Source organism: Penaeus monodon, chromosome 6 (genome assembly GCF_015228065.2).
Source record: "Penaeus monodon isolate SGIC_2016 chromosome 6, NSTDA_Pmon_1, whole genome shotgun sequence".
NCBI lineage: Eukaryota > Metazoa > Arthropoda > Malacostraca > Decapoda > Penaeidae > Penaeus > Penaeus monodon.
In genome coordinates this window covers 40,362,326-40,388,398 of record NC_051391.1, presented here as the reverse complement: position 1 = coordinate 40,388,398, position 26,073 = coordinate 40,362,326, and the positions used below count along the sequence as shown (strand labels likewise).

Here is a 26,073-nt window from a genome sequence, read left to right as displayed (position 1 = left end):
TTTATCATATGATCAATATACTTCACTGACGCTTATATGCAACACAAGCACCCAATCTTGATTATAATCTGTTACTTCCCTAGAACAAAATTTAAGACGATTAAACCAAAAAGTCTCCATATTCATTCTAAGCATATTTATATATCTTCCATTACATAGTAACGCTGTTCATGCTATTACTGATGATCTTTATTTTAAATCTCTTTTGAATGGACAAATATTGATAATTTATATGGAAGTGCTATGATATGGAAAACCATTTTTTTTTTTTGTAATTTCATCACATTTCTCAAGTCCATAAAGTGTAAAAAATTATGAATTCTGTTCATGAACTTCAGAAATAGGACTATATAATGATATACACTGCAAAATTAAGAGGGAGAATTGTCTTTGTCTGACACAAGCAATATTATTTGTTTTGTTTATCAACTACAGCTTGAGGACTGGTGGAAATGGGGGAAACAATGTGAGCCAAAAATACCTGCATTACATCCACTAGTCATTTTTGATACTGCAGTTAATGGTTAATCCCTCCAGTCTTATTCTTACCTCAAGACATCCAATGTTTCTTCATTCTGGGTTTTTTGGGACACAGTTCAAACCAGATGGATTCTCAGTTACAATGTTAAAATTCAACATTTCTTAATGGAAAAAAAGAATTGATAAAATTGGAGTGTCCCATCTTTCCAGATGGAAAGAAGGCCAAAATAAGGAATTTGGGAATTCCTATTCCATTTTACTTTTAATGTTACAGCAATGATCTCATTATCTTTTAATGTGTATTAACTATTGTGCATATACAAAGGGCATGGTTTTGGAACATCAAATGATCTGCCATGTAAAAATATTATTTGTCCAGTTAGAAATAATATAAAATTACAATTAAAATGAACACATTTATGTTTAATTTCATAAGCTAATCTCGACTCCAGTATAATAACCTTTCTTAACATGACTCAGATCATTTTATATATTATTTAATCCATTATTTTATTTTTTAAAGCTTGAATGATTCCTTCTAGCCAATTGAAGCTATTCAAGGAAGGATTACTTTAACATAAAAAAATAAAATAATTTAATAAAAAAACAAAATCTAGCTTCATTCCAGAAAGCCAAAAGCTCAATTCCTTTTCATGTTATGTGTTTGGTGCAGCATTAGAATCAGATTCTTCTTATAGCTAAAAATTTGAAAAGTGCATACATCCAAATGTAGCATGAAATATTAATGCATTAAAAATGTTCATTCCATACTATTAAATAACAACTTGGTGTATTTCATAATGACAGCTATATACAATTTTCTTTAAAATGACCTCAGATCATCTTAATTAGGATTATTCATTATATGATATTTAAACTGATTTCTCAAAGCAATGTGACTTTTGCAAAGGCATAGTTATTTCACATAAAAAAATAAATATATCTTAAAAAGACTAATCTGACTTCAGAAGCTTGAAAACAATTCCTTAGTTTTGTGATTGCATTCAAATAGCACTTAAGCAACTACAAAATAGTTATCAAAATCAAAACAGGATTGTAGCAAAAAAATGCATAACAAAATGTTTCTCATACAATAATAAAAAAAACTGTAACTATTTCAAATTACACTAGACCAATTTCTTAATTCTAGACATTCTGATAGATTTCACTACTTATTTCCATGAAATCATGTTATTTTGAGCTTATTCATTGATATTCTAATTACCAAAACAAACATCTTCTCCTAAAAGATCATACTTTATTGTTCACTTCATCAACTAGTTCAGTAAATTTCAATACATATAAGCAATAAAAATAAGTATTATCATAACAAAAAATACTAATTTATAGCAAAGTTATGAACAAATACATGACAATATAAAAAAACTATACTATCAAATTAATAAATTCAATGATGATGATAAGATATTTAAATCAGTATTATATTCTTTTATATGAAAGATCAAGATAAAAAAAAATATGCTCTCCAAAACAATTACTTTAATTCCTATCTGTATATATTACAAAACCTACTTTCAATGTATATAAATAATATTATAATAACAAGAAAATATCTTTAACAAGATTATGGCAAGTATGAGATGAGATGTTTTACAGCAAAAAGAAATAGATAATAAAGATAAGTTAAAACAGATATATCTAATTTTATAACAAATATCATAATAATATAAAATATATTATATTATATAATATTATCTATATTATATCTATATACTATATATATATTATATGTTATATAATATATATATATATATTATATATATATATATTTATATATATTATATATATATATAAATTTATAATATATATATAAATATATATATAAATATATCTATAATAGTAATATATATAAATAATATTATATATATATTTTGTATATATTATATATTTTATATATTATATATATAAATATATTTATATAAATATATAAATATATATAAATATATTTTTTATATATATTTAAATATATATATATATATAATTATATATATATATATATATATATATATATATATATATATATATATATATATATATATATATATATATATATGTAATGTAAAATGTAGAGTATAATCATTACTTTTGTTTTGCTGTCCCACCTCCCTCCTCCCCATACCCCTGTGCCTTCACCGTCTTGTGAAATACTGATAAACTATTTATATACATGAAAGAGGTGGAATCAGTAACAGATGTGAATTCAGAGAGTAGCATCTGTTTCTTGGGAGAAAGCATGATTTTTTTCCCTTTTTTTGTGATCCCCTTTTTATAAAAAAGAATATGATACTGTTTTAACTTCATCCTTTTCATCATCTGATTTTTTCTTTGCCGTAGTAAAAGGGATAATTCATGCTCATCTTGCCAGTAATCTTGTGCTATAAAGGAGTATTTTCTTGGGTTATTGATGCAATAGTTCTTTTTATTGACTGTAGGCAATTTTGTAACTATATAAGATGAGGAACAATAAAGTTTGTCTGTTAGGAGAGCATTTTGTTTTGGTAATCTTAGCTCTGCCATAGTGATAAAGGAAAAGAAACAGATTTTCAAAATTCGTAGTAGACTCATCAGAAAGTACAATTGAAATGGTCTAGTGTAATTTGAAATGTTATAGTTTTTTTTATTATTGTCATGGTACTTTGTTTCATCCTTTTGCTCAAATCCCCTGTTTTTTGTTTTGATAAACTTATTTTGTAGTTTGCTTATAGTTGTATTTGAAATTTAATCTCGGAAACTAGTTGTGAATTGTCACAAGTCACAGTCAGATTAGATCTTTTTAGGGGAAAAAGGTTGGGGATTTTATGACGGGCATGAAATAACTGAATAGCCTCAAAATAACATGACTGGCATGGATCAGATAAGTATTTTGTGAAATCCTATTAGATGCTCTGAGGAATTTAAAGAAAAAAATTGTGAGTAATAGCTGTCAATTAGAAATACACCCAGTCTGTAGTTTAATAGTATGGAAGAAAACATTTTTATATGCATTTATATTTCATGCTTTACAATTCTGGGATGTATGCACTTTTCATAATTTTTAGCTATGAAGAATCTATTCTAAGCCCCCCACACACACACACACACTAAAAAGGAATTGGCTTTTGGCTTTCTGATGAAGTTAGATTTGGTTTCTTTATTAAATTTTATTTATTTTTTTATGTTAAAGTACATCCTTGCCCTTGCAAAGGAGCTTCACATTGGCTTTGAAGAATCATCTCCAAGCTTTAAAAATATAATAATAATAATAATAATAATAAAATAGATTGAGTCATGTTTAAGGAAAAGGTTATTATACTGGAGTCGGATTGCTATGAAATTTAACATAAATTGTTCATTTTAATGTAATTTTGAATATTTCTACTGGACAAAGAATTATTTTACATGGCAGTATTCATTTTTGATGTTCCAAACCATGCCCTTTGTTATTGCACAATAGTTAATACACATTTAAAAGATAATGCTGATCATTGCTGTAACATTAAAAGTTAACATGGAATAAGGAATTCCCCCAAATTCCTTATTTTGGCCTTCTTTCCATCTGGAAGATGGACACTCCAATTCTTACTTTTTTTTTTCCCATTAAGAAATGTTGAATTTTTAACATTTGTAACTGAGAATCCATCTGGTTTGAACTGTGTCCAATTAACCCAAGAATGGAAACATTGGATGTCTTTGAGGTAAGAATAAGACTGGAGGGATTAACCCATTAACTGCAGTATCAAAAATTGACTAGTGGCTGGTAATGCAGGTATTTTGGCTCACATTGTTTCCCCCATTTCCACCAGTCCTTCAAGCTGTAGTTGATAAACAAAACAAATAATATTGCTTGTGTCAGAGAAAGACAATCTCCCTCTTAATTTTGCAGTGTATATCATTATATAGTCCTATTTCTGAAGTTCATGAACAGAATTCATAATTTTTTACACTTTATGGACTTGAGAAATGTGATGAAATTACAAAAAAAAAAAATGGTTTTCCATATCATAGCACTTCCATATAAATTATCAATATTTGTCCATTCAAAAGAGATTTAAAATAAAGACTCATCAGTAATAGCATAGAACAGCGTACTATGGTAATGGAAGATATATAATATATGCTTAGAATGAATATGGAGACTTTTTGGTTTAATCGTCTTAAATTTTGTTCTAGGGAAGTAACAGATTATTAATCAAGATTGGGTGCTTGTTGTTTGCATATAAGTCGTCAGTTGAAGTTATATTCTGATCATATGATTAAATAAGTCAGTTTTAATTATTTAGGTCAAGCAATAGATATTTTGATTGATTTTGCTTATTAGATTTTTAAACTTGCTTCTACATTGTCTGTACTCTAAATTAGTGGTTCAAGACCTGGGGCGCATCAGTAATTTCCAAGGGGGATGCAAGCCCTTCCGAAAAGGCAGGAATTTCTCTAATTCAATTTGTTTGTTTAACAAGAGCATGGTCAAATAATGAGAAGTTCAGAAATAATGTGACTAATTCATACTCAATAAAAAGATGAATTAAAAAAAAAAAAAATCTTTAAAATCTGGCAGGGCAGTTAGCGTGTGGAGGGAAGGACAAATTGTAAAGGAGGCATATTAGTAATGAGGTTAAGAATCACTGCTCAAAGTGTTTTGACATTGTTTTTAAATGTATTTTTTATATAATTTTTAAGATAACAGAAGAAATGTTTATTATTTATCAATTACAATTTATTGATCACTAGAAGTGTATCTTTGACCCTTTTTATAATGTGTGACATACTGTATGATTATATTTGTATTTGATTAACAGTTTCAGTGGATATGAATATCATTTCCAAATTTCACCTGATAATGTTAAGCTATTATTCAGAATCACAGCAGTCATTAACCCATTGCCGCCAGGAAAATGCTGTGCTCATTTTTGTTTTGTTGTGAAATATATCTGCACATAGATGGCTCTGCAAGTGGCTAGCCACAAGAGAGTCAATTAGTAGAGCTTCTAACCTTACCTGATTTCACCTTTCCTTGAATTGGTGGGAAAAATTGAATATTGATGATGATATTTTTATTATAGATATAATAATTATGATGTTATAAACATTAGTAACAAAAAAATAAGATAACGTGAAATATATTTGTAAATCAAGGAAAAGTGTAAATGGGTGAGACAGGCAGTCCTCACAAGTGGCTCATTGGTAACTTAGTGCAACTGTAGCCATCTGTGTAAAAACATTTAATAAAATAAACACAGGGCATGGCATGTATGCCCTTAGCATTGGGTTAACAATGTTATAGAACCTAAAATACTTGTAATTACAAGGTTTGTTACATAGATTTGGTATTCCTAATTGGTCAGGTAGTTTATGCAGTGGAGGAAGTACATGCAGTAGAACACTGCAGCCATATGCTATTCAGTGAGTGTTTTTTTTTTATCTTTTAATTGGCTAGCCGTCTAAAGACTATTTTGGTATAGGTGAATATTTTATATATAATGACTTGGGCTCATTAGGTATAGTTTGGGATGTCAAAAGTACTTGTTTTGGAGAAATTGTTGCAGTAATTGAATAAATCAAGTAATTTCAATATAAAACCGTACACATTTGCCTGAGAGACCTCCATCCATATGAGTGCTAGTGCTAAAGCAGGTTCTAGCCTAGTTTGAATGGGTATCTAAGGTCAAAGGCCTTTCATATCTTGCACACATAGCAGCATGAGTTATGGATTAATTTGCCACGTGATGCACCTTCCTGGCCAACTTTGGGAAAAGTTTTTGGTTATGAAGTTGGTTATATTGAGTTCAGGTTCATTGATTAAATTCTTGCTTAATCTTGTTTTATTGAATGCTTTTTTGGTTGGTTTTGTGTTCTGAAAGTGATGATGGATATAGGTGATTGGGTTAGATTATGTAATTTGCAGTGATATTTAGTTTCGTGTCTGTTTTAGTTAATGAATTGCATATAGGTTATATATAGGAACAAACATATTACAGAATGAAAAGGCCGACATATCATATAGATGTGAAAATAGCTTCTTAATTTCAGTCAGAGAAACAAATTTGTTTTAGACCTAAAAAGTAATGTTTACCTCAGGCTACGCGTGGGAGGGAAATGCAGTATGCACTAATGCACTAGTCTAGAAATAATGTTGTTAAGAAGCCATATTAACTCAACTATTCAGGTACATGAAAGGTCTTCTTAAGCATGTTATCAGAGCTCTAGATTAGTGCACTCAGGTGTGCTGGTGACGGGAAATTTGTAATCTCCAGAACAGGAAATGAAGTGGCGACTAGCCATTTCTTGGGGGTGTTGAGGGGTGAAAACGGGGCTGCGAGGTGGGGAGAGGATGTCGACAGTTTTTTTTTTTTTTTTTTTTTTTTTTTTTTTTTTTTGGGGGGGGGGGGGTGTAGGAAAGTGGATGCAGAAGAATGTTAAAATCTCCTTTTCTCTTCTTTTCTCATTTACCTTTTTTTTTTTCACTCGCTTCGCTTTTCTTTTCCTTTCGTTTCCCCATTGTACTAGCTTTTTTTCTCATGCTTTCTCTTCTCCCTCTCCGTTTCTCTCTCTCCCTCCTTCTCTTTTCGCTCTCGATTTGTTTTTCTTTACTCGTCTTTTTTGTGCATTCTTGTGCATTTCGCAAACCTATATCAGACGGAGATGGAGACACAAAGAATCGGGGAAAAAGTGGCAGAGAAAATAAAAGGTAAAAAGGGGAAGAGGGATGAGCACGAACACCGAAATGATGAATGAGTGTAAATAGCTGAGTTGAATAAGTTGGCCTGCGGGTGATAGTGAAGATCGGGGGAGTAAGAGTGTCATCGCCTCGCCAGGGAGTGAGTCATGCGCATGATATTCTCCACATCATCGTAATTACCACCCGAGGCCCACACTGCATGGCTCTTGTTCTTATGCTTGCTGCTTCAGCCACTTGTTACTCTTCCACTTGAATGGAGGCTTTCTATCTACTTGCCTGATTATCAGTAACTCGCTTACGCGCACCGCTCTTCCTCTTTCATTCCTCTTTTCTCCCTCTCCTTTCATCACCCATGCAACAATGCTTTACCTCCTCTACATCTCTCCCTTCCTCCCTCTCTTTTCCCTCTCTCCTCCCCCTCGCTCATTTTTCCACTTTTCCCTCTACACACTTCTGCCCTTCTTTCACCATTCCTCGGCCTTGTTTGTTTCCATATTTGTCCCATTCGAATCAATCTTTGTATTACACGGTTTCGTCCGTTTACTCCATTGGTCTATTGAAGCTAACCTTGAGGGCACACGGAGCTGCAGTGGGCACGTGTTCACTTGTGACCCTGTTGGATCCGGTGATGTATGATTTCCCACCGCGACGTACCTTATTAAAACGCACCGCTTTTCGTGTGGAGTCGGTTCTTCTTTGGGAGATGATATAACGTGCATTTCCTCTCCCTTCAGTGTTACCATGGAAACCCTAATCATGATATGATCTCCTGCCAGACTGCACTCACTATCCCTCTGCTCTTTTCTCATTGTAAGGATCCGTGTGCCTCTGCAAGGTTAGCTTTAAAAGGGTAAGCAATATCGGATTCGATGGGACAAATTGGAACAACAGGCGAGGAATGGAAGAGGGAGAAGTTGTAGAGGAAGTGGAAAAGAGGGGGGAGGAGAGGAAAAGAGGAGGAAGGAGAGAGTAGAGGAGAAACATTGTTGAGGTGAGAAGGAGGAGAAAAGAGGAATGAAAGAGGAAGCGTGCGCGTAAGCGAGTACTGATAATCAGGCAAGTAGATAGAAAGCCTCCATCAAGTGGAAGAGTAACAAGTGGTGAAGCAGCAAGCATAAGAACAAGAGCCATGCAGGTGGGCTCGGGTGGTAATTCGATGATGTGGAGAAATCATGCGCAGACTCACTCCCTGGCGAGGCGATGACACTCTTACTCCCCGATCTTCACTATCACCGCAGGCCAACTTCAACTCAGCTATTACACTCATTCATCATTCGGTGTCGTGCTCATCCTCTTCCCCTTTACCTTTATTTCTCTGCCACTTTTTCCCCGATTCTTGTGTCTCCATCTCCGTCTGATATAGGTTGCGAAATGCACAAGAATGCACAAAAGACGAGTAAAGAAAAACAAATCGAGAGCGAAAAGAGAAGGAGGAAGAGAGAAACGGAGAGGGAGAAGAGAAAGCATGAGAAAAAGCTAGTCAATGGGGAACGAAAGGAAAGAAAAGCGAAGCGAGTGAAAAAAAAAAAGGTAAATGAGAAAGAAGAGAAAAGGAGATTTTAACATCTTCTGCATCCACTTCTACACTCCCCCCCCCCCAAAAAAAAAAAAAAAAAAAAAAAAAAAAAGTCGAATCCTCTCCCCACCTCGCAGCCCGTTTCACCTCAACACCCCCAGAAAGGTAGTGCATTCATTCTGTTCTGAGATTAAAATTCCTCACCAGCACACCTGAGTGCACTAATCTAGAGCCTGATAACATGCTTAAGAAGACCTTCATGTACCTGAATAGTTGAGTAATAAGCTTCTTAACAACATTATTCTAGACTAGTGCATTAGTGCATACTGGCATTTCCTCCACAGCGTAGCTAGGTAAAATTACTTTTGGGGTCTAAAACAAATTTGTTTTCTGACTGAAATAAGGAAAAGATGTCACATCTATAGATAGTCGGACTTTTCATCTGTAATAGTTGTACCTATATCATAACTATATGCAATTCATTAACTAAACAGACACGAAACTAAATATCATTGCAATTAATAATCTACCCAATCACCTATACCACTCACTTGTCAGAACACAAAACCAACCCAAAAAGCATTCAATAAACAACGATTAAGCAGAATTTAATCAATGAGCTGAACTCAATCATAACCAACTTCATAACCACAAACTTTTCCCAAGTTGGCCAGGAAGGTGCATCACTGGCAAATTAATCCATAACTCATGCTGCTATGTGTGCAAGATATGAAAGGCCTTTGACCTTAGATACCCATTCAAACTAGGCAGAACTGCTTAGCACTAGCACTCAATGGATGGAGGTCTCTCAGGCAAATGTGTACGGTTTTATATTGAAATTACTTGATATATTCAATTACTGCAACAAATTCTCCAAAACAAGTACTTTTGACATCCCAAACATATACTAATGAGCCCAAAGTCATATATATAAAAATATTCACCTATACCAAATAGTCTTTAGACGGCTAGCCAATTAAAAAGATAAAAAAAAAACACTCACTGAATAGCATATGGCTGCAGTGTTCTACTGCATGTACTTCTCCCACTGCATAAACTACCTGACCAATTAGGTAATACCAAATCTATTAACAAACCTTGTAATTACAAGTATTTTAGGTTCTATAACATTGTTAACCCAATGCTAAGGGCATACATGCCATGCCCTGTGTTTATTTTATAAAATGTTTTTACACAGATGGCTACAGTTGCACTAAGTTACCAAGAGCCACTTGTGAGACTGCCTGTCTCACCCATTTACACTTCCTTGATTTACAAATATATTTCAGTTATCTTATTTTTTTGTACTAATGTTTATAACATCATAATTATTATATCTATATAAAAATATCATCATCAAATCAATTTTGTCCACCAATCAAGGAAAGGTGAATCAGGTAAGGTTTAGAAGACTACTAATTGACTCTCTTGTGGCATAGGCATTGCAGAGCCATCTATGTGCAGATATTTTCACAACACAAACAAAAATGAGCACAGCATTTCCTGGCGGCAATGGGTTAATGACGCTGTGATTCTGAATAATAGCTTAACATTATCAGGTGAAATTGGAAATGATATTCATATCCACTGAAACTGTTAATCAATTACAAATATAATCACTACAGTATGTCACACATTAAAAAAGGGTCAAAGATACACTCTAGTGATCAATAAATTGTAATTGATAAATAATAAAACATTTTCTTCTGTTATTCTAAAAATTATATAAAAAAATACATTTAAAAACAATGTCAAAACAATTTGAGCACGTGATTCTTAACCTCATTACTAATATGCTCCTTTACAATTGTCCTTCCCTCCACACGCTAACTGCCCGCAGATTTAAAGATTTTTTTTTTGTAATTCATCTTTTATTGAGTATGAATTAGTCACATTATTCTGAACTTCCATTATTTGACATGCTTTGTTAAACAAAGCAATTGAATTAGAGAAATCCTGCCTTTTCGGAAGGGCTTGCATCCCCTTGGAAATACTGATGCACCCAGTCTTGAACCACTAATTAGAGTACAGACAATGTAGAAGCAAGTTTAAAAATCTAATAAGCAAAATCAATCAAAATATTCTATTGCTTGACCTAAATAAGTTAAAACTGACTATTTAATCTATGATCAGAATATAACTTCACTGACGACTTATATGCAAACAACAAGAACCAATCTTGATTAATAATCTGTTACTTCCCTAGAAACAAAATTTAAGACGATTAAACCAAAAAGTCTCCATATCATCTAAGCATATATTATATAATCTTCCATTACCATAGTGACTATGTATCTTATGCTATTTCTGATGAGTCTTTATTTTAAATCTATTTGAATGGACAAATATTGATAATTTATATGGAATGCTAAATTTGTTCAAGAAACCAGTTTTGTTTTTTGTATTTTCATCACATTTCTCAAGCATAAAGTGTAAAAAATTAGAATTTGTTCATGAACTTCAGATAATAGGACTATATAATGATATACACTGCAAAATTAGAGGGAATTGTCTTTCTCTGACTACCACGCAATATTATTTGTTGTACACTACAGCTTGAACGGACTGTGAAATTGGGGAAACAATGTGAGCCAAAAAACTGAATACAGCACAGTCAATTTTTGATACTGCAGTAATGGTAAATCCTCAGTATTTAATTCTTATCATCAAGAATCCAATGTTCCATATCTTGATTAATTGGAACAACAAGTCAAACCAGATGGATCTTAGTTACAAATGTAAAAATTCTAACATTTCTTAATGGAAAAAAAAAGTAAAATTTGAGAGTTCCATCTCCAGATGAAATTAAGCCATAAATATAATAATTCCATTACCATAGTTACCTTTTAATGTTTACGCAATGATCTAGCATTATCTTTTTAAATGTGACTAAATATTGTGAATAATGAAAGGGCATGTTATGGAAAACCATATTTAAATATAATATCTAAGCCATTGTAAAATAATTGTTTGTCCATGCTAGAAATATCATAAATATATACATAATAAAAATGTAACAAGCAATTTATTGTGTTTTTTTATAATCATTAAGACTAATCCGGGATACAATGTGAAAATAACCTTGATCTTAAACATGCACTAATCTATTTTGATATCAGTTATGTTTATTCAGTTATTTATTAAAGACTGGAGATGTTTCTTCTAAGTCAATTGTGAAGCATTCAAAGCAGGATGGTACTTAACATACAAAAAAAATAAAATTTTAATGAAAGAAACAGAGAATTGCGTAATCATTCCAGAAAGCAAAAAGCCAAATCCTTAAGTGTGATGTGTGTGGGGCTTAAATAGATCTTATTAGTAAATATTATGACAAATGCATACACATAATTTTAAAGCATGAAATATAAATTGCAATAACAAAATGTTTACTTCACATAACTATTAAACATACAAACTGCAGTGTAATATTCTAATTGACACTAATTACCACAATTTTTTCTTTAAATTCCTAGGCATAATGGATTCACAATAATACCTTTCTGAACATGACCAATCATGTTATTTTGTAGGTATTATTATATATGCGTCTATAAAATGAGACCTATTCTCTAAAAAGATTAATCTGACTGTGACATTGTGCAATTACAACTAGTTATCGAGATAAAATTCAAATAAATATAAGCAAACTACAAATAAGTTTATCAGAAACAAAAGAACAGGGGATTTGAGTGCAAATAGGTTTTCATGTAATAACAAAGTACCATGACAATGATAAAAGAAATAATCATATAAAATTTCTAAATTACTACTAGACTATTTCAATTGTACTATTACTCAATGATTTTATCTTACGAATTCTAAAATCTAATTAATTTCACTATTATCACATGCAGTCTAGAGCTATAGTATTACCATAAAATCAAATTGTCTCCTAAAAAGACAAACTTATTGTACTATCTTATATAGTTACAATAAATTTCATACTAAAGTCAATAAAAAGAATATTCATCAATAACCAAGAAAATACTCATTATAGCAAAGATTATAGCAAGATGTAGCATGAAATTAATCCAAAAAAACTTTACATAGCAATAATAGAAATCAGATGTATTGAAAAGTATAGAAGTTAAAATCAGTATTATATTCTTTTTATAATAAGATACAAAAAAAGGTAAAAAAATATGTTCTCACTAAGATAAAAATTGCTACTCTAATTACATGATTACTGATAATACCAACAATCTTTATCATAGTATATAAATAGTAATTATCAGTATTTCACAATAGGTAAGACAGGATATGGATGAGGGAGTGGAAGCAATAAAAAAGTAAGATTATATCTACATTTATAAAATTAATATATATAATGAATATATAGTAAGAATATACTATATTGATATATATTATATATATTATTATATATATATATATATTATATATAATGTATATATATTATATATAAATATATATAATATATATATATATCTATTTAATATATAAATAATATTATATATATATTATATATATATATATCAATATATTATATATATATTATATATATATATAAATATATATATAAATATATAATTTATATATATATATTTATATATATTTATATTTATATAATATATTTGTATATATTTTTATATTTTATATATATATTTATATTATATTTATATATATATATTTATTATATATATAAATATATAAATATATATATATAAATATATATATATATATATATATATATATATATATATTATATATATATATATATATATATATATATATATATAATGTAAAATGTAGAGTATAATCATTACTTTTGTTTTGCTGTCCCACCTCCCTCCTCCCCATACCCCTGTGCCTTCACCCTCTTGTGAAATACTGATAAACTATTTATATACATGAAAGAGGTGGAATCAGTAACAGATGTGAATTCAGAGAGTAGCATCTGTTTCTTGGGAGAAAGCATGATTTTTTTCCCTTTTTTTGTGATCCCCTTTTTATAAAAAAGAATATAATACTGTTTTAACTTCATCCTTTTCATCATCTGATTTCTTCTTTGCCGTAGTAAAAGGGATAATTCATGCTCATCTTGCCAGTAATCTTGTGCTATAAAGGAGTATTTTCTTGGGGTTATTGATGCAATAGTTCTTTTTATTGACTGTAGGCAATTTTGTAACTATATAAGATGAGGAACAATAAAGTTTGTCTGTTAGGAGAGCATTTTGTTTTGGTAATCTTAGCTCTGCCATAGTGATAAAGGAAAAGAAACAGATTTTCAAAATTCGTAGTAGACTCATCAGAAAGTACAATTGAAATGGTCTAGTGTAATTTGAAATGTTATAGTTTTTTTTATTATTGTCATGGTACTTTGTTTCATCCTTTTGCTCAAATCCCCTGTTTTTTGTTTTGATAAACTTATTTTTGTAGTTTGCTTATAGTTGTATTTGAAATTTAATCTCGGAAACTAGTTGTGAATTGTCACAAGTCACAGTCAGATTAGATCTTTTTAGAGGAAAAGGTTGGGGATTTTATGACGGGCATGAAATAACTGAATAGCCTCAAAATAACATGACTGGCATGGATCAGATAAGTATTTTGTGAAATCCTATTAGATGCTCTGAGGAATTTAAAGAAAAAAATTGTGAGTAATAGCTGTCAATTAGAAATACACCCAGTCTGTAGTTTAATAGTATGGAAGAAAACATTTTTATATGCATTTATATTTCATGCTTTACAATTCTGGGATGTATGCACTTTTCATAATTTTTAGCTATGAAGAATCTATTCTAAGCCCCCCACACACACACACACACTAAAAAGGAATTGGCTTTTGGCTTTCTGATGAAGTTAGATTTGGTTTCTTTATTAAATTTTATTTATTTTTTTATGTTAAAGTACATCCTTGCCCTTGCAAAGGAGCTTCACATTGGCTTTGAAGAATCATCTCCAAGCTTTAAAAATATAATAATAATAATAATAATAATAAAATAGATTGAGTCATGTTTAAGGAAAAGGTTATTATACTGGAGTCGGATTACTATGAAATTTAACATAAATTGTTCATTTTAATGTAATTTTGAATATTTCTACTGGACAAAGAATTATTTTACATGGCAGTATTCATTTTTGATGTTCCAAACCATGCCCTTTGTTATTGCACAATAGTTAATACACATTTAAAAGATAATGCTGATCATTGCTGTAACATTAAAAGTTAACATGGAATAAGGAATTCCCCCAAATTCCTTATTTTGGCCTTCTTTCCATCTGGAAGATGGACACTCCAATTCTTACTTTTTTTTTTCCCATTAAGAAATGTTGAATTTTTAACATTTGTAACTGAGAATCCATCTGGTTTGAACTGTGTCCAATTAACCCAAGAATGGAAACATTGGATGTCTTTGAGGTAAGAATAAGACTGGAGGGATTAACCCATTAACTGCAGTATCAAAAATTGACTAGTGGCTGGTAATGCAGGTATTTTGGCTCACATTGTTTCCCCCATTTCCACCAGTCCTTCAAGCTGTAGTTGATAAACAAAACAAATAATATTGCTTGTGTCAGAGAAAGACAATCTCCCTCTTAATTTTGCAGTGTATATCATTATATAGTCCTATTTCTGAAGTTCATGAACAGAATTCATAATTTTTTACACTTTATGGACTTGAGAAATGTGATGAAATTACAAAAAAAAAAAATGGTTTTCCATATCATAGCACTTCCATATAAATTATCAATATTTGTCCATTCAAAAGAGATTTAAAATAAAGACTCATCAGTAATAGCATAGAACAGCGTACTATGGTAATGGAAGATATATATAATATATGCTTAGAATGAATATGGAGACTTTTTGGTTTAATCGTCTTAAATTTTGTTCTAGGGAAGTAACAGATTATTAATCAAGATTGGGTGCTTGTTGTTTGCATATAAGTCGTCAGTTGAAGTTATATTCTGATCATATGATTAAATAAGTCAGTTTTAATTATTTAGGTCAAGCAATAGATATTTTGATTGATTTTGCTTATTAGATTTTTAAACTTGCTTCTACATTGTCTGTACTCTAAATTAGTGGTTCAAGACCTGGGGTGCATCAGTAATTTCCAAGGGGGATGCAAGCCCTTCCGAAAAGGCAGGAATTTCTCTAATTCAATTTGTTTGTTTAACAAGAGCATGGTCAAATAATGAGAAGTTCAGAAATAATGTGACTAATTCATACTCAATAAAAAGATGAATTTAAAAAAAAAAAAAAATCTTTAAAATCTGGCAGGGCAGTTAGCGTGTGGAGGGAAGGACAAATTGTAAAGGAGGCATATTAGTAATGAGGTTAAGAATCACTGCTCAAAGTGTTTTGACATTGTTTTAAATGTATTTTTATATAATTTTTAAGATAACAGAAGAAATGTTTATTATTTATCAATTACAATTTATTGATCACTAGAAGTGTATCTTTGACCCTTTTTATAATGTGTGACATACTGTATGATTATATTTGTATTTGATTAACAGTTTCAGTGGATATGAATATCATTTCCAAATTTCACCTGATAATGTTAAGCTATTATTCAGAATCACAGCAGTCATTAACCTATTGCCGCCAGGAAAATGCTGTGCTCATTTTTGTTTTGTTGTGAAATATATCTGCACATAGATGGCTCTGCAAGTGGCTAGCCACAAGAGAGTCAATTAGTAGAGCTTCTAACCTTACCTGATTTCACCTTTCCTTGAATTGGTGGGAAAAATTGAATATTGATGATGATATTTTTATTATAGATATAATAATTATGATGTTATAAACATTAGTAACAAAAAAATAAGATAACGTGAAATATATTTGTAAATCAAGGAAAAGTGTAAATGGGTGAGACAGGCAGTCCTCACAAGTGGCTCATTGGTAACTTAGTGCAACTGTAGCCATCTGTGTAAAAACATTTAATAAAATAAACACAGGGCATGGCATGTATGCCCCTTAGCATTGGGTTAACAATGTTATAGAACCTAAAATACTTGTAATTACAAGGTTTGTTACATAGATTTGGTATTCCTAATTGGTCAGGTAGTTTATGCAGTGGAGGAAGTACATGCAGTAGAACACTGCAGCCATATGCTATTCAGTGAGTGTTTTTTTTTTATCTTTTAATTGGCTAGCCGTCTAAAGACTATTTTGGTATAGGTGAATATTTTATATATAATGACTTGGGCTCATTAGGTATAGTTTGGGATGTCAAAAGTACTTGTTTTGGAGAAATTGTTGCAGTAATTGAATAAATCAAGTAATTTCAATATAAAACCGTACACATTTGCCTGAGAGACCTCCATCCATATGAGTGCTAGTGCTAAAGCAGGTTCTAGCCTAGTTTGAATGGGTATCTAAGGTCAAAGGCCTTTCATATCTTGCACACATAGCAGCATGAGTTATGGATTAATTTGCCACGTGATGCACCTTCCTGGCCAACTTTGGGAAAAGTTTTTGGTTATGAAGTTGGTTATATTGAGTTCAGGTTCATTGATTAAATTCTTGCTTAATCTTGTTTTATTGAATGCTTTTTTGGTTGGTTTTGTGTTCTGAAAGTGATGATGGATATAAGTGATTGGGTTAGATTATTTAATTTGCAGTGATATTTAGTTTCGTGTCTGTTTTAGTTAATGAATTGCATATAGGTTATATATAGGAACAAACATATTACAGAATGAAAAGGCCGACATATCATATAGATGTGAAAATAGCTTCTTAATTTCAGTCAGAGAAACAAATTTGTTTTAGACCTAAAAAGTAATGTTTACCTCAGGCTACGCGTGGGAGGGAAATGCAGTATGCACTAATGCACTAGTCTAGAAATAATGTTGTTAAGAAGCCATATTAACTCAACTATTCAGGTACATGAAAGGTCTTCTTAAGCATGTTATCAGAGCTCTAGATTAGTGCACTCAGGTGTGCTGGTGACGGGAAATTTGTAATCTCCAGAACAGGAAATGAAGTGGCGACTAGCCATTTCTTGGGGGTGTTGAGGGGTGAAAACGGGGCTGCGAGGTGGGGAGAGGATGTCGACTTTTTTTTTTTTTTTTTTTTTTTTTTTTTTTTTTGGGGGGGGGGGAGTGTAGGAAAGTGGATGCAGAAGAATGTTAAAATCACCTTTTCTCTTCTCTTCTCATTTACCCTTTTTTTTCACTCGCTTCGCTTTTCTTTTCCTTTCGTTTCCCCATTGTACTAGCTTTTTTCTCATGCTTTCTCTTCTCCCTCTCCGTTTCTCTCTCTCCCTCCTTCTCTTTTCGCTCTCGATTTGTTTTCTTTACTCGTCTTTTTTGTGCATTCTTGTGCATTTCGCAAACCTATATCAGACGGAGATGGAGACACAAAGAATCGGGGAAAAAGTGGCAGAGAAAATAAAAGGTAAAAAGGGGAAGAGGGATGAGCACGAACACCGAAATGATGAATGAGTGTAAATAGCTGAGTTGAATAAGTTGGCCTGCGGGTGATAGTGAAGATCGGGGGAGTAAGAGTGTCATCGCCTCGCCAGGGAGTGAGTCATGCGCATGATATTCTCCACATCATCGTAATTACCACCCGAGGCCCACACTGCATGGCTCTTGTTCTTATGCTTGCTGCTTCAGCCACTTGTTACTCTTCCACTTGAATGGAGGCTTTCTATCTACTTGCCTGATTATCAGTAACTCGCTTACGCGCACCGCTCTTTCCTCTTTCATTCCTCTTTTCTCCCTCTCCTTTCATCACCCATGCAACAATGCTTTACCTCCTCTACATCTCTCCCTTCCTCCCTCTCTTTTCCCTCTCTCCTCCCCCTCGCTCATTTTTCCACTTTTCCCTCTACACACTTCTGCCCTTCTTTCACCATTCCTCGGCCTTGTTTGTTTCCATATTTGTCCCATTCGAATCAATCTTTGTATTACACGGTTTCGTCCGTTTACTCCATTGGTCTATTGAAAGCCTAACCTTGAGGGCACACGGATGCTGCAGTGGGGCACGTGTTCACTTGTTGACCCTGTTTGGATCCGGTGATGTAATGATTCATCACCACCGCCGACGCTACCTTATTAAAACGCGACCGCTTTTCGTTGTGGAAGTCGGTTCTTCTTTGGGGAGATGATATAACGTGCATTTCCTCTCCCTTCAGTGTTACCATGGAAACCCACTAATCATGATGATGATGCTCCTGCCACAGACTGCACTCAGCCTATCCCTCTGCTCTTTTTCTCATTGTAACTGATGGCGGTAGTGCCACCCCCTCCCCTTACTCCTTCCTCCTTCCACTCCCCCAATTCCTCACCAACCCCATGTAGCTCAACGGCCTCCCACGACCTCCCCCTCCCCCTTAGATACTAGTACGCAGCCTCGCGGCGCTCACCAACGCACTTTTCCCTTTTAAATTCGATGTACTAGGAACGTGTGTAGATGTAACATGCTCGAAACGGCTAGTCCTGTTGGCTTGGCTGGGGGGTGCGGGTACCGTGGGTTGCCGTTGGGGGTATGGTAGGTTTCCGTTGGTCTTGAGGCATAGTTACCAGCCATTGTCTTTTCATATGCCTTTTCTACTACTATGGCACCCAACTGGTTTGGTTTGTTACGGGAAAGCGTGATGAGATATGTAAGGTTGATTATGTTATCTATCATACTGTTGGAGTGACGGTGTGAATGAACCTTGGGCTTATAAATAGAGAAAAAAAGAAAGTTTAGATGTGATAATGTGAACTGATGATATGATAAAGCGGTAAGCAAGACCAAGCAAGAGGTGGGAGAGCTGATGACTGTCTGATCCACGTTGTAAATTATCGAGATACGGTGTTAATGAGGGGGGGAGGGAGATATCTAGGGCGCTGCTCAATGCCCAAGCACCCTCTGCCTGGCACGCACTTGAAGTGCACTTCACAGGGAGCATAAAATGACACCCACCCACGCCCAGACCTTGGCCTTCAGCAGTGTGGAGTGCCACCCGCAACCGCTTGCATCCACTCCCAGGATGCATTATAGCCTTAGTGGGAGCACCCCCCCCCCCACACACACATAGTTGCACAGCGAAGACAGGGGAATGTGGAAGGGCAACCAAGCCGGGCGTGCGAGCTGACCAGATTATTCCATCACTCGCTCATTATAGAGTTATCTTATTTATTTATTATTTTGTTTTCTGGTCGAGACAGTGAAAATTTTATTTTCAGTGTATATGTAATGTTTCTCCCTCTTCCTACCACCCCGTCTATTTTTATGCTTGTGTTAACGAATACTTGGTGTGTTTTTCGTGCAGGCTAATAAGGATTTCTGTAGACCATGTTTGTTTTGTATACCCAAATTAAAGCGCTTGTGTATTATTGTATGGTGAATGATTTAGAGCCATTGAAATTCCATTTATTTGTCTTAATTTACTAGGGGGAACGTGTGGATACATGTTTAGCTTACTGCATTTCGGTTTGAGTTTCGCATACTTTAATGCAAAGTCATTATCGTCACTAGATGATATGAATATAAATGGTTGCGGTATATGAATACTAAATTTAATTAACGCAAAAGCCACGCTTTATGCTTAATAAATTCAACATTAAAGGTTATCCCTCGCGCGCGCGCTCACACACACACACACACACACACACACACACACACACACACACACACACACACACCCCGTACTACACGTACGCACAACGAACACGGGTATCACACGTACACACACATACACACTTACATACACGTAAACATACACGTACACACGCACGCACACATGTACAAACTCGCGCACGCACACACACTACACACCACACACACACACACACACACACACACACCACTACACATACACTACAACATACACCACAACAACAACACACACACCTACACACACCACACACACACACACACACACACCACACACAACACACACACACCTACACCACACAGACACACACACACACACACCTACACACACAGAACACACACACACACACCTACACACACGCAACACACACACACACACACACACACACACACACACAACACACACACACACCACACACACCGTGGACACACATACACACACGTGGACACACATACACACACGTGGACACACATACACACACGTGGACACACACACACACACGTGGACACACACACACACACGTGGACACACATACACACACTTGGACACATACACACACGTGAACACACACAACATACGCATACACAAAAACTGAAATCACACAACACGCATACACACACGTGTATTATATATGTATTATATATATATATATATATATATATATATATATATATATATATATATATATATGTAATGCATATTCCTATATAAATAGCACTTCCGAAATACCCATTCTTATTCCATGTTGTTCCCCACTTCACACAACTAAAGATTTGGAGGAGAAAAAAAATATATAGGAAAGCCGGTCCCCTGCATTCCCCCTTTTTTTCCGGTTGGAGTAGATTTCCCTTTAATCCAGTGGATACATTTCTGCGTATTCCTCCCCGCCAAGTCTCCCCCTCTCCCCCTTATCCTATTTCTACTTGTCTTTTCTCCTCTCCCTCCTGCATCCCTCTCACCCTCCCTTCTCCATGTCCCTTTCCTCCTTTTCCCTCCTACCCTCCCGTTACCTTCTTCTCTCTCTCCCCTCCCTCCTACCCCTTCTTCTCTCCCTTCCTGCCTCCTTCTCCTCCTTCATCCCTCCCACCCTTCCTCCTCCTCCTTCCCTCGCACTCTTCATCCCTATCATCACCCCCTTTCTTCTCCACCTCCATCCGTCTCGCCTTCCTTTCCCCTCCTTCATCACCCCTTCTCTCACCCTCCTTTCCCCTCCTTCATCACCCCTTCTCCCCTCCTTCCCTCCTTCATCACCCCTTCCCCCTCCTTTCCCTCCTTCATCACCCCTTCTCCCCTCCTTTCCCTCCTTCATCACCCCTTCTCTCACCCTCCTTTCCCCTCCTTCATCACCCTTCTCTCACCCTCTCCTTTCCCCTCCTTCATCACCCCTTCTCTCACCCTCCTTTCCCCTCCTTCATCACCCCTTCTCTCACCCTCCTTTCCCCTCCTTCATCACTCCTTCTCTCACCCTCCTTTCCCCTCCATCCCTCAAAGGCCGTCCTCTCCTCCGTTTTCCCAGCTTTTCTCCCCATTCTGTCGCGTGCGTTGAGCTGCGACAGCTTTTTAGAACACACGTCTCGCGCGACCCGAAGAAACAGAGATAAAAAAAAATAATATATATGGAAATAGGATAGAAGTTACTGGGCACTTAGACGAGTAACTTAATTACCGACGCGTTTTTTTCGGGGCCTTACTGAGAAGCGCGTCGTGCCTGCAAGTCATTGTCATTACTTTTTTTTTAATACTGTCATTACATACTGTACGTCTGTGTGCACGTGCGTGTGGCGTTCAGTACGAGATCTAGCTTTCAGAATGGGGAAGGGGAAATGTACATCCGAGAATCTTTATTCGGTATTTTTGTAAATTGAACATACTTCAAGCCAGAACATTAAAGAAAGGGGAAGAAAATATGGTTCGCCTTTTCTTTTATTTTTCTTGTGTATTTGTAATTTTCAGGAAAAGTGAGTAAATTTTTGAAACGCGGGGTTCGGCACGAGGGAGAGAAGGGAGGGAGGGAGGGGCAGGGCAAGGGCAAGAGGGAGGACTCCTAAATGGAATTAAACTGGTGCGTAAATATCGCGCTCTAAGAATGAGGCGTTGCAGGTGGCGGGCCGGAGGAGCCCCCCGCTCCTCCGGCCGGCACACATGAAATATTCGTATGAAGTGTCAACGCGCGTGATCTAATAATCGTGTGTGCTGGAATATATATTGCCCTGCATTATGGCTGCAACGTGGACTAAAGGGGCTGGGGGTTGTGCCAAAGGGTAGAGCGTGGTGGTGGGGGGGGGGGGGGGAGGTTCCTCTGGGCTTTCCTTCCTGCTCATTTTAGTGAACTTGGTTTGTGTTGATCGACTTTGATTCTTTTTATTACCCCCTCCCCCCTCCCTCTCTCTCTCTCTCTCTCTCTCTCTCTCTCTCTCTCTCTCTCTCTCTCTCTCTCTCTCTCTCTCTCTCTCTCTCTCTCTCTCTCCCTCTCTCCCTCTCTCCCTCCCTCCCTCCCCCCCCCTTCTCTCCTCTCTCTCCCCCCTTCTCTCCTCTCTCTCTCCCCTTCTCTCCTCTCTCCCCCCCCCTTATCTCCTCTCTCCTCTCTGTCCTTCCCCAGTCACGCCCACGGTGAAACAGTGCTTCGAGAAGACGTGTTGTTTCAGAAGCTAAGGCGTGCTCTTCACTTCAACCTGTAGTTCTATTAATAGACTTAATTAGAATATGAATTACATGATACTAAATGGAGAAATTAGATAAGTGTCGCTCAACCATCTGATCTGACACCATTTTCCCCACTCAGGTGGACAGCCGCAGATGATCAAGGTGATGGGCGGCAAAGGTGGTCAGCTGCCGATTCAGCTGGCGGGCGTGGGCGCAGGTGGCTCAGCTGGCACCGTCAAGGCCACCTTCATCAAAACTTCAGGTGACCAGGTAAGGTAGCAAATAGAATATCTTTATCCTTTTTTTATTATCATTATATTCTTTATAATACACACACTCTCTCTCTCTCTCTCTCTCTCTCTCTCTCTCTCTCTCTCTCTCTCTCTCTCTCTCTCTCTCTCTCTCTCTCTCTCTCTCTCTCTCTCTCTCTCTCTGCCTTTTAATTCCGGGTTTGTTATATTTGTTATTGCTATTGTTTCGAGTTTTTCTGTTTTCCTGTTTGTTATTTCTTTACTCTTGATTTATTTTTAAGTCTCGCTTGCGGGTATTCATACAAGGAAGTTGTTTGTCCTTCCTGCGCCACCCTTTTTCGTTGAGGTTTGCAGCTAGTCCACGCCGCTTCTTTCTTTCTCCCACACCCTTAGCTCAACCTGCTTTTGCTCGCTTCTAAAATCTATCGGTATCATTTGATCTCGCAGTGTTTGTTCGCGACTCCTTTGTATGTTTGTCATTTTCTCCTAGTCTACGCACGCTTATCGTTTTATTACCTACTATCGCATTTCGAATCCTCCACCCCCTGCCCCGTTGCATACTCCATAATTGTATGCCGGTCATGCATGCACAACGCACCTTCGGTAATGAAATGAGAGAGAGAGGAAGAGGGACGGGAGTCTTCCCAGGGGCAGGCCTGGTGACGATGACAGCAGTGACGACGGCGGTGGCTGAGGTTGTGGCGGAGGTTGTGTGGTGCAGCGGCGGCGGCTCTGGCCTTGACTTTGACCCTGGACAACACGCGAAAGGTTATTTGCTGGCGGTGGTGGTGGTGGTGGAGGCGGTGCAGGTGCTGGTGATGGTAACGGTGGTGGTTGTTACCAGGTGAATGGGGTTGGTGGTGGTGGTAGGGCGAGGAAGGGGAGAGGCCCTGATACTCGTCTTAAGACGTTGTCGATTACATTCCACTTTCTTTTTTGGAGACTGCCCTCGAGCATTCTATCCCTGTTTTTCCGCCACGCTTCCCTTCATTGAATATATCCACTCCTTTCTTGAGTCTTTGATTCGGGATGATATCAAACGGGAGAAGGCCTGGGAAAATTCGCTCTCGTGTCGCCTCGATCTGGAGATCACGACATCGTGTCGACGTCCCGGCCACGCAACGTTCACATGAAATATTTTGCTGCGTCTTTCGAGTGCTTGGCCTACGATGCACAGACCTTCGACGCCACGGAGCCCCGAGCCGTGCACCTCCCGCACCAGACGCCGCTCTTGAAATCTCCGCCATACATCATGCGTCTCTTGGGTATTGCGTCATCCTTGTGTCTGCATTATCTTCCGGGGGTTCTTGCTCTTCTTTTGAGGCGAGCGAGATGGTTCTAAAAAGCGAGACGTGGCTCTACTCGCCATTCTTCGTGGCTGGCTTGACACTTCATAGGAGCTTGAGAAAGGACAACGGTGTCTCAAGGAACAAGCATGAATGGCGGTAGGTCTGAGGTGTGTATGCAAGTAGGGTACGTATGCTTATGGGTCATGAGCTGTTGTTGGCCAGGTGTTGTTGATGATAGGAGTTATTTACGTTGCGTTTGTATGTGAACCCTATCTCTGGAAACTATTGCTCGGGAGGTATGGCATTGTTGACATTTCTCTTGTGTGTGTGTGTGTGTGTTTGTTCGCGCGTCTCTCTGCCAACCAGGGTTCTCGTATCATACACTCTTATGTTAGAAAATCTTTGAACGTCACCTCTTTCATGTTGATCCCTAACATCGAAAGAATTCCAACCGCTTTGCCCCCCCCCCCCCCTCAAAAAGTCATAACGTTACAAACAGGCGGAGAATCGTTACCGCCGTTGATGGTCGTGGTCTCGCGGCAATAAAGATTGATCCTCTCTTTCCGGCGACGCATCGAAGTGGTTCGCAGGTTGCCTTGACCCGGCGCTCATTCACAGGGGATGGGCGCTTTCGTCGTCGTCGTCCACTGCTGGAGAGGTGGTAGCAGAGACACGGGGAAAGAGGGTGTGGTGTTGCGAATATGGAAGGCACGGTTTTTGGTATCGAATGAGTGGGACTAGGAATAATAGATATTTGATTTTTTGTTGACACAAGAGGGGTGGAACCAGCCTTTTTTTGTATGGATGATTGATAGAACTTGATAGGATTCCCAGTTTTTCTCAGGCACGTTCGTGTGTGTGTGTGTGTGTGTGTTTCAGGTGGGTCTAAATTGGGTCTAAATGAGTGACTAGGGAAAATATATTGATAATTTTTTCCCCCTTTTTCCTTCTCTGCTGCTTCCGCATCCTGTTTCGGCGCTTTCCCTCAGAATCCTTCCCCAGGAATGAATAAGGGAGAAAGAAAGGAAGTGAAAATAGACATCGGCAGCATGATTTGTTTTGATGCCAGACGTCGGAGGAGAAAGACGAATAAGAGGTACGAGGGGAGAAGAGCAAGGTTATAATAAAGGAAAGGCCATTGTGAACGGCTGTGCAACCCCCCCCCCCCCCCCCCCTCCTCCTCCTCTCTCTCTCTCTCTCTCTCTCTCTCTCTCTCTCTCTCTCTCTCTCTCCTCTCTCCCTTGTGTCTCTCTCTCTCTTTCTCTCTTTCTCTTTCTTCTCTCTCTTCTCTCTTCTTCTCTCTCTCTCCTCTTTCTCTCTCTCCTCTCTCCTCTTTCTCTCTCTCTCTCTCTTCTCTCTCTCTCTCTTTCTCTCTCTCTCTCTCTCTCTCTCTCTCTCTCTCTCTCTCTCTCTCTCTCTCTCTCTCTCTCTCTCTCTCTCTCTCTCTCTCTCTCTCCACACACCTTGACGACCCGATATGGCGAGCTGTCATCTCTTCCTATTGCACTTTGTTCGCGTCTATTTATGTCTTTTATGTTCTCCTTTGTACCGGTGTCCTTCCTCTATCTCTCTGTCTCTATCTCCGTGGGGAAATGTTTTGAAACGGACACTCTCCAGACCCGTAGTTCATTACTCAGCCCAAAGC

The 26,073-nt window shown here is 36.5% G+C and overlaps 1 protein-coding gene across 1 annotated transcript in view; it reads left to right on the top strand.

Annotated features, from left to right (window-relative positions):
* LOC119574464 (transcription factor Dp-1-like) overlaps positions 1 to 26,073 on the top strand; it is a 58,619-nt gene that overhangs the window by 11,456 nt on the left and 21,090 nt on the right. The window contains exon 2 of the mRNA XM_037921697.1: positions 23,028 to 23,158. Coding sequence (XP_037777625.1) covers positions 23,028 to 23,158 — 131 coding nt within the window. The remainder of the gene's footprint in view (positions 1 to 23,027; positions 23,159 to 26,073) is intronic.